General features: G+C 39.9%; 1 protein-coding gene across 2 annotated transcripts in view; it reads right to left on the reverse strand.

Moving 5' to 3' along the window:
- Positions 1 to 241: 241 nt before the first annotated feature.
- LOC115797858 (signal transducer and activator of transcription 5B-like) overlaps positions 242 to 16,321 on the reverse strand; it is a 29,150-nt gene continuing 13,070 nt past the window's right edge. For both annotated transcript variants that reach the window (XM_030754387.1, XM_030754388.1), the window contains 11 exons: positions 14,992 to 15,171; positions 14,686 to 14,773; positions 13,888 to 14,010; positions 13,578 to 13,670; positions 11,909 to 12,115; positions 7,209 to 7,303; positions 6,839 to 6,981; positions 6,374 to 6,529; positions 6,068 to 6,119; positions 4,151 to 4,258; positions 242 to 3,252 (listed from right to left, as the gene is read on the reverse strand). In XM_030754387.1, coding sequence (XP_030610247.1) covers positions 3,129 to 3,252; positions 4,151 to 4,258; positions 6,068 to 6,119; positions 6,374 to 6,529; positions 6,839 to 6,981; positions 7,209 to 7,303; positions 11,909 to 12,115; positions 13,578 to 13,670; positions 13,888 to 14,010; positions 14,686 to 14,773; positions 14,992 to 15,171 — 1,369 coding nt within the window. In that variant the 3' untranslated portion in view covers positions 242 to 3,128. The remainder of the gene's footprint in view (positions 3,253 to 4,150; positions 4,259 to 6,067; positions 6,120 to 6,373; positions 6,530 to 6,838; positions 6,982 to 7,208; positions 7,304 to 11,908; positions 12,116 to 13,577; positions 13,671 to 13,887; positions 14,011 to 14,685; positions 14,774 to 14,991; positions 15,172 to 16,321) is intronic.

A 16,321-nucleotide genomic window follows, 5' to 3' on the forward strand; every position in this document is an offset into this window, starting at 1 on the left:
CATAATTATTGTCTGCCAAACACCACTGCTGGGTTAAAAGGAGCTGTGTATAAAAAATATATATATATATAATATTTCTAAACAGTTTAATTGTATGAGGTGAATTTCATTATCTATTCTGCTGGTTGGCATTAATGTAGCATTTTTTCTATAGAAATTTTATATATATATATATATATATATATATATATATATATATATATATATATATATATATAAAATAAAATAAAAATAAACCAGCCACACTGAGGTATAAGTTTTTGTCTGCTCCTTGCTTTCAGTTCCTCTGCAAAAGGTCTGAAATCACTCCTACACTTACATCAGGTGCTTTCTGATTGGATTCTCTAAATATTTGTGATCGTGGGCCCTAGCCATAACAAGAAAACTGTCTTCATTGGTTCTATTGAAAACCAGGATTCTTCTGCCAAGATGAAGTAAAAGGTTGTGATATAACCTACTATATAGAAATATTGGCCAATCAAAAGCCTACAAACAATAACAGGGTGTACAGTCTGATGTCAAAAAAGGAGATAAAGCTGCACGTTGTTGATGTTGTAAGACAAAAATCGCTGTTTTCTTTGTCCACATGTAAACACAGAAACGGACTTTCCAAAAATCTTCACCCTGGAAGTAGTTTTTCAAAAACTGTGATGTAAAACACTGAACCCGAGTCCTAATGACAGTTTGACTGGTCAGACTTAAGACAAGACTCATTATAAGATCATAAGTATCCTGGATAGTAGGTTGTAGATTGTCTAGGCAACATTTTGTTTAGTCCATATGATGCTGTGTGTCAATGTTGTCTTCATGCTTTAACGCTCATCCTACATGTGACAGTATAGTGCCCATCATTTACCAGGGAGCAATGCTTTTTTCCCCCACTTATTTACAAAGCCATCCTTAATAAACTGGCATGAAATTTATCAGCACGATTAGACTGTACTTGATGTCAAGGATGTGTTCTCTTGGATATATAATTCATAAATGCAGAATCTGGAAAGCTACATTTCTCTCTTATGCACCCCATTCATGGAACAGACTTTAGGACTTTTAATTTTTAGGCTTTAGGACTCCTAATTTTTAGGCTTTAGGACTCCTAATTTTTAGCAGGAGCTGTTGTGATGCTGATTGTGCCAACTCAGCCAAATGCTTGTGAATCTATTTGATGTGACGCAGCACATTTTGGAGTCGTCTAGGAAGTGGCTTGCTGCTTTGCGTTGTTAAGATAGTTGCCAGGTGCACTTTAGATGGAGGCAGTGTCAAGCTGAACAGATGAGGAGGGCAGGAAGTAAGATACAGACACATCAGCTCATCCAGTTTTCCAAATAAAAGACCCGGTGCTGACTATTTACACTGCTTCTAAAGCACACCTGTCATGACAGACATATTTTTTAGACTGAACGCTTTCACTTCTTTTTAATGATAATACATATAATGAATGCTCTGGATTTTCTTAATGCATCTACTTTGTCTTTAACCATTTTGAATTTCAGCTTTGCGCACAAGTAGTAATCCACCCACCAGTTTGGAGGTGTGGAGATGCTAGAGTTACGCATTACTGGATGCAGTGTTGTTAGGAAGTAAGTTTTATCACCCTTTATTAATGTAATGAAAGTGAACGTACCACTTTAACAAATGAATATGTACTACCTAAGTGCTTTGGGTAAACAAACTGCCCATTTTTCTAATTATTCAAATGACCAACACCGGTGTTATATTTCTCAGGGGTCTCAGGCCACTTTGTACAGTTAAAACAATGACAAAATATCATAAAAAATAAAATGTGTGTGTTTATGTAATTAATATAAAACTCCATCTGACAAAAAACAAACAAAAAAAATTATTCAAATCAATAAGCAGTTATAGCACCTAAGTCCACTGTGCTGTAAGGCAGTTTGGTTCAACAACATCAAAGAGAAACAGAAGCAGAAGAATTTATGAATTTTTAAAAAAAATATGGCTTTTACAGATGTTCGTTCCTTTGTCTGTACTTAAAGCAAGACTATGTAACCTCTGAGGGAAAAGATAGAACAAATCACTGAATTCCACAGATAACCAATCTACACTCAGACTTCACGATCGGTGCATACACTTGTTTAAGACAGCAAACTTTAGCTTTCTTCCTTGAAAAGAAAAAAAAGTTACACAATCTTTCTTTAAGTCTTGATTTTGATTCTTCTGTTTTTTCTTGACAATAATAAAAATACAGAATACAGAAAAAAATACATTTGTCAACTGTTGGTTACATTAACCAGTGTTACCTGTGTAGAAGAAGAGAACGTTCTTTGAATATTTAAGCCCTTTTCAGACACGCAGTGAAGCGTAACCACACTTTTGGATTCTCACCAGTGTCGGCTGCGTGCGCCACAGCTGAGAGGAACATGCTCCGCCCCTCCCACACTGGCTCCAAGACAGATCTGTCGTCCTGATTGGGAAGTGTGAAAATGCATCACAGACTAATGTCTTAATCGTACTGCAAAACAGAAATATAAGTGTTTAGGGCATTCCTTTAGATGAGCACATTATAAGGAGACATGCAGAGTCATAACCAAGGGTGTGCCCAGCTGTTAATGTGCATCCAGACCTGTGTGTTGTAAAAAGTGCAACATTACTTCACATTACTTGGTCCAGCCTAGTAATATTGTCATCATAACTGCGGCAGAAAAGTGAGTACATGTCTGAAAGGGGCTTAAGAAAAGCTGTGTGTTGTTCACATAAAAGTCTCCTGGTGCCAGATTAAAGCTCATCAGGCACATACAAACGCAAATCTTCTGTTAAAAACGACCCGAATGTCCCGGTTTTTATAAAAATCCCATTGAAACAAATTGCCTCCACACAGCAGCAGTGAGAAACTACAGAAAGCAGGAGATGAACTAAAGCTTTTGTCAAATGGCAGTAACATAGACTTTAATAACAGGGTTACAAGAAGGTCTCGGGCATGTAGACAAGCATTCTACACCAGATGCATTCTTCTTGTGGACAGCTAAAACTGAACATGAACTGCAAATTGTGATGCAGATCTGCCAGAGTGTCTGACTTGCCCTGGTTGAAGTCCAGTTGGATTTGCAGGTGTGGGTGTCTCTAGATAGAGAAGACCTGGGGGTGTGCAGCAGGTTCAGGTTTGTGGTTCAGGACTGCTGGCTGCTCCACTGGTTGGCCAGGGGCCTGCGGAGCAGCTCCTCCACATGACGAGCCACGTCCATGGTGTCCTCGAGATCAAAATCCCCATCTGGATCCAACATGCCATCACCCCTGACGGGACACCAGTGGAGACAGACGTTCAATAAAAAACTATTTTTACACATTCTACAGTTTTAAAGCATCTGCATGGATGCTTTACATTCCTGAATAAAGCAATGACAACAAAGCCGCCCAAAATTAGTAGCAACTGTTCACATTGTTCACAACTTTGCACACTGTTGTTGGTGCGACAGTTCAGGAGTTCGAGCGGGTTGTCTATCATTCAGAAGGTTGGTGGTTCAAACTCCTGCTCCTCCAGTTTGCATGTTTAAGCATCCTTGGGCAAGAAACTGAACCCTGATGCATTCACTAGAGTGTGAGTGTGTGCGTGAATATTAGAAAAAGTGCTCAGGCATAGATAAAGAGCTGTATGAATGTGTGTGGGACTGGGTGAATAAGACTGTCGGTGTTCGTGCACGTGTAAGCTCGGTAAGCTTCACTTAAGAGGAAGCAAAAGTCTGTCTGTCAAAATCAAAAGTATTCTGAGTAACTTTTGCCTTTTTACATGTTTACAGGGCGCAGTGGGCAGGTGCTCACCTTGCAACTGGAGGGTTGCTGGTTCGAGTCCCCGTCTGAGCGCACGCTGTCATTGTGTCCCTGGGCAAGACACTTAACCCACATTGCCTAAGTGTGAATGTGGTTGTGTGTTTGGTGGTGGTGGGACTGCCCCAGGGCAGCTGTGGCTACATTAGTAGCTTACCACCACCAGGTATGATTGAGTTGTATGATTGTGTGTGGGAATGGGTGAATAAGACTGTCAGTGTTCGTTCACATGTAAGCTAGATAAGCTTCACTTATGAATGAATAGTGCATGAAATTGTAAAGCGTCTTTGGGTGTCTAGAAAAGCACTATATAAGACTAATGCATTATTATTATTATGACTAATGCATTAGTAAGAGAGGTGCTTACATGGAAGGGTAGACGCCAAAGTTGTTGGGGTGGCTCACAGAGGGAGAAGCAGTCTGGTCCATGAATGTAGGAGCTCCTCCACTGGGTTCAGGGTTTGGGGTGGTGAATCTACCAGTGATATGTCCCACACATTACTTTAGCTCCACTACAGCATAACTAACAGAGCAATAATACAATAATACGCAATGAAAAACAACCATTTCTTGATTCAGATAATCAGAAAGCTTTTGATTCTCCTCTCAGGGCACCACTGTTTGATGTATATAAACTGTATGATAATACCTACTTTGTGTTACAAAGGCTCTTCAATTATCTGCACAACGGCATGGAAAAAATAAACAATATGCATTTGTATACTGGCACACTTGTACTACAATCAGCTGATTTCAGTCTGTATGCAGGGAGAAGCAAAGTGGTTGAGTGGTCTATAACTTTTGAAAAGTGGAGATAGACATTAATTTTATTTTTATTACAAGAAAGAAGCGTGATGGTAAAGTGCAAACTGCATTCTGAACAGAAGCAGCTCCATCATACTACTCACACAACATCGGCTCCTTGCAGGCAACTGCACAGAGAGCATGCTAACACAAAACTAGCCAAGTTGCCAGAGAGATGCTAAAGCTGAGTGTATGGCAGTGATGAAGATTCAGGCTTGTATTATAGCCTCCACTTCTACAGTAGAATCACAGCGGCAATGACTCTGATGTCTCTTTGGACTGGTTTGCTTTGTTTGTTTCAACTCTGTGTTCAAACTTAAAGATTAAAAAGAATTATAAACTATGTCCTCATTAGGACTGGGATTTGTGAGGGACTGTATCCTATGGCTTAAAGGTACAGTGTGTAACATCTCACCACTATAGGAGTGCAGACTGCAGTCAACTGAATTTTTTTTGTTTGTTTTTTTTACCCCTCCCTATTCAAGTGCATAATCCTATCTGCGGTGGCTGCTGTAGGCGGTTCATCTGTACTGAGTACAGGCTGTCAGTTCACTGTTTACCTCAGCTGTTGATATGTGTCCACATCTATTTATTCTGGAGGAGGCTGTAAAACTTTATTAAAGGAGTCCAATACAAGTTGATGAGTCTGTGAAACTTATTTCCGACTGATGACAGCCATACTGAGGAGAATTGTTGAGGATTTCCTGCTGTTTTTTGCTGATATTAGCAGGTGTTAGTGAAACTTTCTTTGAAGTGGATCATTGCTGGACTCAGACACTTGGCGAATAAACTCTCATATGATGTGAGAATGTAATCAAACTGTTTAACAGAAGGAAGGTGTGATTTTATGACTCTTGAGCCTAACATTAGTTGATATAATGCTAGCTTACAACCAGCCAGTTTATTGTCAACGGAGGAGACGGGAGGGTTGCATGTCTGATCAGCTGACAATAAGTAATTGCAACAATATCAGGAATAAATAAGTATTGTTTCTGCATGTTTTCACGTGCTAGAGTCCTGATTTCAGTTCAGGAGATGAGGCTTGAGGTGAGGAGGAAGAGGATGAGGTGGAAATGAGGAAAGAGAGAGCAGTGGTGGAAGAGCAGAACAACATGAAAAAGAGATGATGAAAATAAACATGTACAAAAGTTAAACGCTCATATATAGTTTCAAAGAGCTATTTGTGATCTTTAAATTAAAAGTAACATATAAGACGTTCTTCGTATGTGGCCAGTCTCCAGCCACATACGTATAACGTGATTAGGCAGAACGTCTACTGCATTCAAGATGGCGGGGCAACATGGCAGCTTCCACAAACCGGCCCCCGCTCTTATGTATTTTTAGTGAAATAATGCTAAGTTTATGAGAATGTCACATACAATGTGGCCCATCCATTGAAGGGCAACTTGTTTCTGGGTCGTAACATTTTACATCTATGTCATACAAAGTCATCCCAAGAGAGAGAGAGAGAAACACTTACTCTGGCACAACTTGCTTGATCTGTGGTTTTACATATCCATCAACTGCTTTTGCTGTTAAAAAAAAAAAAAAAGAAAAAGAAAAAAATATATATTAAAATATAAAATTTTAAACCTGAGAACTTACCCATTACATAGTGATCTACAGTAAGCTTATTACACTACTTTAGGCTTTATTACAGAAAGCAGTAAATAACTTTTTGTTGAGACAAGTAATCTTTGTTTCCCAAAAAGGGATCTTACTGAAAGATATGAAGATCATAACAGTGAAGTGTTGATGTTTAGAAATAAGCACTGATGATACATACAAAGTGGGGGGGTGTAGTACTTGGAGAAGACCTCATCTTTAGGCCGGTCAGGATAAAGAAACAAAAGATGGTTCAAGTCGCTGATGCGGTCTGCCAGGGAGCGAATAGAGAAGTCCTTGGTTGTGTAAGGCAACAGATTCCAGACCAGTCTCTCACCTACAATAAAATAAATAAGGATTGCAGTGATACAAAAGGACACATACAGAGATTGTGTCTGAAATTAATTAATGGGGATTATATGCCATGTGATTTGTGCTTGTGTGAAGATGTCACTGAAGGACATGAGTCATCATGAGCCATCACTGACAGAAGAAAATCCAACAGGTAAACTCTTCAGCAGAGCAAAAACTTACCTTTATGTGTGCTGTTTAACTCAGCTTTGTGCAACTGTAGTTGCATTTCAAGCAAGTGTTTTACACATGTAATAGAGTATAATAGAACCTTAAAAGCAGAGCAACTTGGTACCTGATTTGTTGGGGTTTTCTGCCACCCAGGCAATGGTGATCCCCCCAATCTCTGAGTCGCTGAATCGTAGCAGGAAGGTGCCATTCGGTTTGGACAGCAGCATGTCTTGTGCCTGCTGCTTGTTTACAAAGCCCAGAATGGCCCTATGAACACACATATTTACACACTAAAACACTCAGATCAACTGTCAGAAGTGCAACAGAGCACACTACTGCCCACACCGCACTCTCTCTGCCGCAAGCAAAACCCATTTAAAAGTGACAGTGAGACAGTACTAACAGTTGAGTGTGATCATTTCTAATCTCAATTCATCATACTAGACAAATAAATAAACTTTTTGGACAAAAAAAAGAGAGAGAGAAGTGATTACCCATCATTCCAATGCGGCTTAAGATGTTTCTTCATGAGCTCTACAACGCCATCAAACCACTGCCAGAAGGTGAAGTTGCGTCCAGGTAAGCTTTCCTGTGCAAAACACAGTCCTTCAGTGTGTTTACATGCACACATCAGGGTACTCACACAGCTTATGGGGTTTATGTTTTCAATGACATAATACTGCCTCCCGATTTACCGTGTATCTACAGTTGTGAAAAAAAGTTTTCATAGGACTGTGAAGACTAAGTCATCTCTGATAATTTGGTTTTATTTTGCAGCCACAGTATCTGGGAACCTTTCAGTCATTCAGTCAACCATGAAGTCCTCTGTATACTGAAGCATTCTAGAGAAATGTGAGGCCATCTGTCAGGCAGATAAAGGTTGGCTAATATTGGGTAATGCAACAAGACAATGATCCCAAGCACAGCAGCAAATCTACAACAGAATGGCTGAAACAGGACAGAATTAAGGTGTTGCAATGGCCCAGTCAAACTCCAGACCTTAACCGGACTGAAATGCTGTGGTAGGACCTTAAGACAGCAGTGCATAAATGAATGCCATTTACAGTCTTATGAAAACTTTTCAAGAACAGAACAAATTATGGATGGGTGTGAATGTTGATCTTTAGTAATAGAAAAGTGATGTGAGTGGCTGATAAAACAACAAAAGGGCTGTATAAATACCAGTCCCTTTACCAATAACCATAAAGCCTCAGTCACACTAGAGTCAGGGACAGCAACCAGCTTGTGACTAGGGGAAAAAAAAAAAAAAAAACTGGTAACTGAGTAATTATAGTACTTTTTTTGCTGCTGCCAACCAGTTGTAAGTAGTTACAGCAACCGACACGTCTGCTTGCAAGACAGTTACACAGGTTGCCTGGTGGGAGGCAACCTATCGTCAAACAACTGAGGTCTGACTTGGGCTGACTACAATCTTGCATAGGGCTATGGCATCACCCATGACCAATACCATCACCGCTGGGCAACAGAGGACACTATCTGCCTTCCATAATGTGAGACCAAAATGCAAAAAAAAAAAAAAAGTCTGAATTCCAGTGTACAAGCTGACAAAACGCTGACTGATTCAGCTTTAACAATTAACTTAAGTGGACAGCTAAACAGCTAAAATGGTACTAGGTCATCACATTTTTTACTTTCTAAATTTAGACATATAGTTCTAATTTTAAATATTTTACCTCTTCTGAATAGAATAGAATAGAATGCCTTTACTGTCATTATACAGGCTGTACAATGAGATTGGAGGGCCACTCCTGTTCAGTGCCATGCATTAGAAAGTCAAACTTTCTAAATAAAAATATAATAATCTAATATAATCTAAAAATATATAGAAAATAAAACAGTATGTATAAAATATACAGAAAATAAAATGTATTAAAAATACAGAAAATAAGAGAATGTATAAAAATATATACACTCTTTACTTGCCATTCCTACATACAGCAGACTTGTCACCAACAAAAAAAATCCCTGGTTGGGGGATTTTAACACTACGTGTTTTTAACAGTTCAATCAAACTCCTCGAGATCAGGGACAGCTCGACCATTAGGGCTCCATCTGAGCTCAAAGCTATGTTAGGGAAACTGCAACTTTTGAGAACATTGGATGGGCACAGCACAGTGGGGTAGCTAAGAGGCAATAGGAAGTGGTGTGCAAGGAAGCAAAAGAGGAGCAAGCAAGCTGGCTTGCTAGCCAAGCTAAACAAACTACTAATCCTGTCACTTTTTTGGCCAACGTCCACTCCCTGGACAATAAGGTGGACTTAATTTGCCCAATGTTGGGGGTTTTCCAGATAAAGAACTGTGCTGTGCTTTGTGTTACATAAACCTGGCTAAACGTGCCAGACACAGCATTCCAGATTGATGGCCTGCTACTCTTCTACGCAGACCAAAACCATCTGTTGGGGAAAACTTGAGGGGGAGGACTCTGTGTGTACATAAACTAAGATTGGTGCACAAGCTGTACTCTGATCTGATGCAATAGAACATCTGACTGTTAAATGCCAGCCACTATCTGCCTTGCGAGTTTACAGCTGTGTTCATCATAACTGTTTGCATTGCATTTCCATTGGGTGCTAAGGCTAATGCAGCACTGAAAGAGCGGTACGACAACATCAGCTCACTCAAAAATAAGCATCTGGGGCCACTTTTTGTGGTAGCTGGACTCTTCAACCACGTATATCTGACAGAGGTCCTTGCCTAAATTTTACCAGAATACAACACACTGGTGCACAAAGAGCTGTACTCTGCCCCCACCTTGGCCTCTCTGATTACATCTCAGTCATGCTGGTCCCTGCCTAACACCCACAAAGGTATTAAAAAAGCAAAGGCTACATATGCCCAAAAAATTAAGGACTCTTCTCCAGTAGCACCTCAGAGTATGTGGAAAGGCATTAAGTGCATCACAGACTATAACACCAAAAGATACTCAAACACATGTACCAGACTCACCCCAACACCAAGTGAACTACCCCTCAGCCTGACCTCAGCAGATGTGAGGCGGATCCTACAGAGGACTGACCCCATAAAGCTGCATACCCCGACAATATTTCAGGCTAAGTTCTAAGAGATTGTGCACATCAGTTGTCAGAGATGCTGACTGACACGCTGAGCACCTCTCTTTCACAAGCAACAGGCCTGAATGACTATCAACTGGTGGTCCTCACCCCAGTAGTCATGAAGTGCTATTCTTGGGCAAGATGCTGAACCCCAAGTTGCTCTCCGATGGTGTAATGTGTTAGATAATAAGCACTTAGCTGTAGAAGGAAGTGCTTGTATGAATGGGTAAATGCAAACATGTTGTATAAAGCACTTTGAGTGCTCAGCCCAGCCATGACAAGTTTATGTTGCCAGTGGGTTATGTGGGGAGGTGTGACATGAAACTATACTGAGGTAGATAATATATCTGTAAGATTGTTATGAACCTCATAACAATATTAATTTAATGAGGGAAACGGCATTAAAAATCGCCTTGATTGGTGAATCAATACCTTTGATCGTCAATCCTTGACATCATTGTCAACTGGCACAACCCTACTACAATCTCAATCAGCCAAAATGGCAAACATTTGCAAATAACTGCTGTGGGAGTGGGGGCGTAGAGGACAGGAAGGGGGTTTATGACTGAGTCCAATTTCCCAGACTGCATGAAAAAAAATGGGATTATCTGGAATCTGAAAACTTTGGGGAAAAGCTTCAGAGAACCCTCAGACTAACATGGGAAAACTGAGGTGTGCAAGGCCCTTGTTCTGAGCTGAGCCCTGCATATTCCAGCTCCACAATAATACTGGGATGCCATTGAAATAAGTAGAAATTAACTTAATGTGGTGCATCGGTGGAGAGGATGGAAGAGAACAATCCTGCAAGACGCATACAAGGAAACGTGCTTTCCTTTTTACAGTCAGCGGAGTGCTTTTAATCAGTGCTTTAACTCATTTACATCTTTGCACACTGAAAGTTTTTCTCAGCAGTGCACACACACACACACACAATGATTTTCATGTTTCTTTTTACTTCCCTCAAGAGGCATTATTACATAACATATTCATACATGATACCATATGTCTGTCAGTATGCAGCTATTAATGCATACTGTTAGTCAGACTCATGTCTGAATGTCACAATATGTAATATGGACATTCATAACAACTACCTCAGAAAACACAGAGTAATGCATGTATTTTCACTCATGGCACAGTAACGGTATCTTCAACACACAGTTGGCTCAGAATCTGATGGTAAATGTACACGTCAGCTGTTACAGAGATTTTAGGTTTATATGGTGGAACAGCTCTCCACTGGATAAATCCTGGGCTCCATCTGAGTCTCAGGACCACACAGAATCCCCAGCAATTTCTAACATAGGAGTTATTCCATATATAATAAACATACTGAACCTTCTTCAGCCTCCTCTAATTTATCTAATCTGCCACACTGTTTTCAGAGAGAAACACACGTGAAACCTGCACTTACCTTCCTTTACTTGCACCCTTGTTTTCAAGCTACATATCTGCTCTGCTCTTGGCAGAATGCTAATCATTACTGAAACAAACTAGCTACATCTGTAAATTATAAATCTGTCACAGTCTGTGGCTGAGAGAGGCATGCATGATGTGTGGATTCTGCACGGTCTGTAAATTGTTTCCTCATCAATGTGACTGTTCATGGCAGGCCTAAATGACCCTCAGACCACTGGGAAATATCGGGGTGCTCCCAAGTGTTCATTCTGTTCCTGGTGCCAGTATACCTCTGATGTAGACAGCAACATATTTGGATTTATCACAGTTAATGGCCATATTTTCATAAACAGATTGCATGTGATCACCCAAACGGATAGCAGACTGACTCGTCTTATTGGCTTATGATGCACCAAAGTTGCTTTGAAGATGGCAGCTGACTTCAACTGTCACAGACCCAGTCCCCATCTTCAAAAGTGATTATTTAAAGGCAATATCACAAGTTGACTGCACACGATCACAAACATTTTGGTAATGCTGTGGACTCCAACCACTGTTTTCTCTAGTGTGACTGTAGCCTAATGTAAATCACTAAATCAAACGGTGAAAACTTCATTTAAGCACGAAAGCACTTTGGCATAAGTATGCTCTATTGAAAGCACAGCTTCACAACAAACGTCTGATTTAACAGTCAGATGAGCAGAGGAAACATGCTGGCCTCACCCGGTTGAACTGGGCCCAGGATATGGTCATGTTGCGGTAGTCCTCAGCGTTATTGCTGCTGTTCGAAAAAGCCTTCTGTGCCAGAAAGACCAGGTTGTCCTCTGACAGACCACGTCCGCTGTGCATCTCTGCCTTGTATTTCATATCAAGGGCCTCACACAGTTGGGGCCACAGCACCTTTTCTGGCACAATGAATGGCACTCTGCCCTGATGAGAAGAGGAACAGGGTGGTGAAAAAAAGGAAAAGCACAGCAGTACTTAAGATTCCAACTTGTACTTTATTTGCTGTGATTCAGTGTTGTTGAATAACAACACTGAATCACAGTGAAATTAAAGCACTTAAGCAGTGATAAAACTGACTAGGTATATTTACTTAAGTACAATTCTGTACTTAATTCTGTACTGTATTTACATTTGCTGCTACTCTGCAGTTCCACTATTCTGCTCTAAAAAAATAATTTCCCAAATGTGGGAAATACAGCATTTCTTACTTTATTTCTATATTTCAGAGAGAAATGTTGCACTTTCAATGCCACTACAATTATTTGACAGCTTTAGTTCCTATTTTATTTAAAAATATATGTGTATGTGTTCCAGGTTGTAGAAAAACTTTGCGAGGCTCACTGGGGAAATTGTCCAAAAATTTGGACAACAGTGGGGCTCTATTGCAGAAAGTAATAACAAGATGGATTCATTTAGTTCTGTACATAGACAGTTTATATACAATCACTGGTCTGTATTGTACATAGATGCGACAATTTGTAAGGGTTTCAACTAAACATCTGATATACAGTGACCTCCAAAACATTTGGGACAAAGACAATTTTTGTCTCAGTACACCACCACAGATGACTTTAAATCAGACAATCAATATGTGATTAAAGTGCAGACAAGGGGTTTTACAAAAAAATGTACATAAACTGTTTAAGAATTACAAACATTTTTATACACAGTCCCATTTTCAGAGTTTCAAAATGAATGGTAAAACCAAAAAAATGTAAATAAACATACTCTTTTTAATATTTAAATAAACAAAAACTTTGCAGCCAATGTCTGTCTGAAGTGTGAAACCGATGATCACCAAATGTTTCCTCCCTTGACTTACTCCTCTAGACCTTTACTGCAACCACCTTCAGTTACTGCTTGTTTCTGGGTCTCTTTGCCTTCAGTTTTGTATTTAATAATGGAAAAGCTGCTCTGTTGGGTTGAGATCAGGTGACTGACTTGGCCACTGAAGAATATCCCATTTCTTTACCTTGAGAAACTCAGGTTGCTTTTGCAGTCTGCTTTGGGTCATTATCTATTTACACTGTGAAGCTCTGTCTGATCTGAGGAGAGAGTATAGCCCCGTACACTTTACAATTAATCCTGCTGCCTCTATTAGCAGTCACTTTATCAATAAACACTAGTGGCTCGGTTCCACTGGCAGCCATGTGTACCATACCGTATGCTGCCTCCACCATGTTTGACAGATGATGTGGTATGCTTTGATCACGAGCAAAGTGCTGCACTTCAATCACATATTGATTGTCTGATTTCCTGTGGTGGTGTACAGAAGCTACAAAAAATGTGTTTGTGTCCCAAACATTATGGAGAGTGCTGTAATCACCACATGATAAGTATAAAAAGACCGTTTTAGAATTGGACCACCCAGGGGCAACCAACTTACTGGCTCAGCAAAGGCATTGTCCCACAGGACTGTAGCTGTTGCGTTGTTGTCCTGGCTGCCGTGGACAATCACTACCACAGGTAGGGATAGGGTCTGCAGGTTACAGACGCACATCACAGACAGTAAGAGACTTAAGTAGAAAAATGTTCACTCATTAAAGTTGAATGTTTAAAGTTCGACTTTTAAGCCATAAAATTACAACTGGAGTCTAGTCTAACAGTAAATTTGACTGTTCAGTAAACAAGCAGGTTAACCAGTGAAATTCAACTGCTAATCCAAGTATAAATAATCAGATATCACATCTGCTTACTTTGACATGGAAGACCAGCTCATTGCCCCCAATGCTGAACTGGGATTCAAACAGAACTGTAAACTTCTCCTCCGTCACCGACTCCGCACCTCGACGGTCTGAACGTTTGATCCTCTTCAATGACTGTGACACACACAAAAATAAGAACATATTACCCCATTATAATAATTGTGTAACTGCTTTGTCAGTCTCTTATAATACACTAAATTTTCTTGTTATTCTGTCATTTTGTCAAAGTGGAATATTCCATTTCTATATACAATCACACTGCCAAGTTGCTGTGGCAGCCCCTCATTAACAGCTGAAAGTAGCTTCTTTTATATGGAGAATGATTTATTGAAATGTATGCAGACATAAATGGAAAGAGTACATACAGTATATAGATAGAGTACATAAGGCAAAAACAGGGTTTGTACAATTCTAGCAAACTTGAAAGCCTTTATGCTTCAGCAGAGCCTGAACGCTCTGAGGCTGCTGTCTTATCATTTCTTTAAGTAGGCTTTTGGAATACTTCTCCAGCCAATCAATGACTGATAAAAAAAATATAATAGCAATAATAAGAAAAAAGCCTATTTTAATGCTTAAAAAAAATAAATAAAAAATTACAAGTGTGGCTCCTCAGAAGCAAGATAGGGGATTAAAACAGAAATTTTTGCACAGTTCTGTAGATTAAACATTATATACATCTGTTAGCTGAACTAAGAATAAGGAAATCATGTTTTTGTGAACTTAATTTTTTCTATTGCTAAGACTTTTAAAATAGTACCGTGTTTATATAAAGACACAGCAAGAGCTTACCATATTTCTGAAGTGTGCACTGAGGGTGCCAGTGGCCTGGTGATACTCCATCACACAGTTGTTATTGAGGATTTCTCCACTGCTTTCACTATTCCAGGCAAAAAAGCAGAAAGTAAGGATTAAATATATTCTTGCTGGCTGTGTCTTCATCTTCAGAGGACAAGATTTAAAGCCACCAACCTCAAAGATGACAAAACCACTATGACAAATATGTGTTGAGCAGCTATCAATCAACTAATTAAGTGCCATTTATTATCAAACAAAGTACCATCTATAAGTACTACCAGAAACATTTGTGCTCCTCACCTGTGTGTACTCTCATTCTTCAGCAAAGCTTTGGCTTGCTGCTCGCTAACAATGACAGCTTTGACCTGAGGTGGGTTCATGTGGACGTTGAGCTTCCCACCCACCAGAAGGCGGACTGTGGCTGCAAACTTTGTCTGGGTTTTTAATACCTGGGGTGGCTGCTTTTCAATGATGAAGGTGCTGTCGAGAAGAGAAACAACATGATGGTCACCACTTTTCTCCTGAGACGATGTTAAGTATTATGCATATTAAGATAGGGTCACAGTGACACTATCTTAATATGCATAAAGTGGACTATGATTCTGTCCATGAAAGCCACTAAGTCACTGACAAATGATGAAATAAGATGATAATAATGGCCTGGGTCCCCTGGGTCCTTTCCTATTCACCTCTGGGTCGGCGGGGCGGGGCGGGGCGGGGGGGGGGGGGGGGGGGGGGTCATGGTTGCAGTTTCTTACCCTCATTGAGTACATTGCATGACAGAGGCGCATACACACACATTACTGTAAACAGCAAAACAGTGTGTATGTGTGTGTGTATATACATCTACTTTTCTTCGAGTACCCCCCCCCCCCTTTTTTTCATCCCTCTTTTCTATCTCCTTCCTTATTGCCTGTCAGGCCTGGCATAAATAAAAACATAAAAATACAAACATTAACAGGAATAAGCTATAGAAAACTTATAGAGCTGTTCTTGTAAAAGCAAATATGTTTGGTACATCAGTCCATTCGGATCATCGTTCCGATTGCGAAAACAGAATAACAGGCTTTAAAAAAAAAAAAATGAAAATGTCATGGTTAATGATTGAAACTCGTCATGGTGACACAGACACGGCCTTCACTGAAAATTCACACTTTGCAATTTATCAAAGTCTGTAGTTGAGACTGGCCAAATATGAAGCTGATCCCATTAAATCCCCAGTTTGTTAAAGTGCTAACACCTAAAAATGGCAAAACAGCACCCAGACTACTTGGCAGACTTCCTGTTGGGATTATTGCATAGTTCCAGAGGCTTTTTTGTGCATCTTGTTATGTGCCCAAAATTTCATGCATTTATGTAAAACACAGCAGTGGGGTTCGTCTTTTGCAGTTCATTTTGCTCCATCCATGTGTGAGGCCCATGAAATAAATAACACAACATCTGAATCCCCACCACCTCCTCTACACACACACACACACACACACACACACACACACACACCAAATCAGTTCCTTATGACCAGATTATACAACAAGAAAACAGACAGGTGCTTTGCTATATATGCCACAAACTTACCAACTAAAATATGAGGCAATATGACCTTTTAAGAGCCACTGACTTTCCCTAAATA

This window comes from Archocentrus centrarchus, chromosome 19 (genome assembly GCF_007364275.1).
Source record: "Archocentrus centrarchus isolate MPI-CPG fArcCen1 chromosome 19, fArcCen1, whole genome shotgun sequence".
In the NCBI taxonomy this organism is placed as follows: domain Eukaryota; kingdom Metazoa; phylum Chordata; class Actinopteri; order Cichliformes; family Cichlidae; genus Archocentrus; species Archocentrus centrarchus.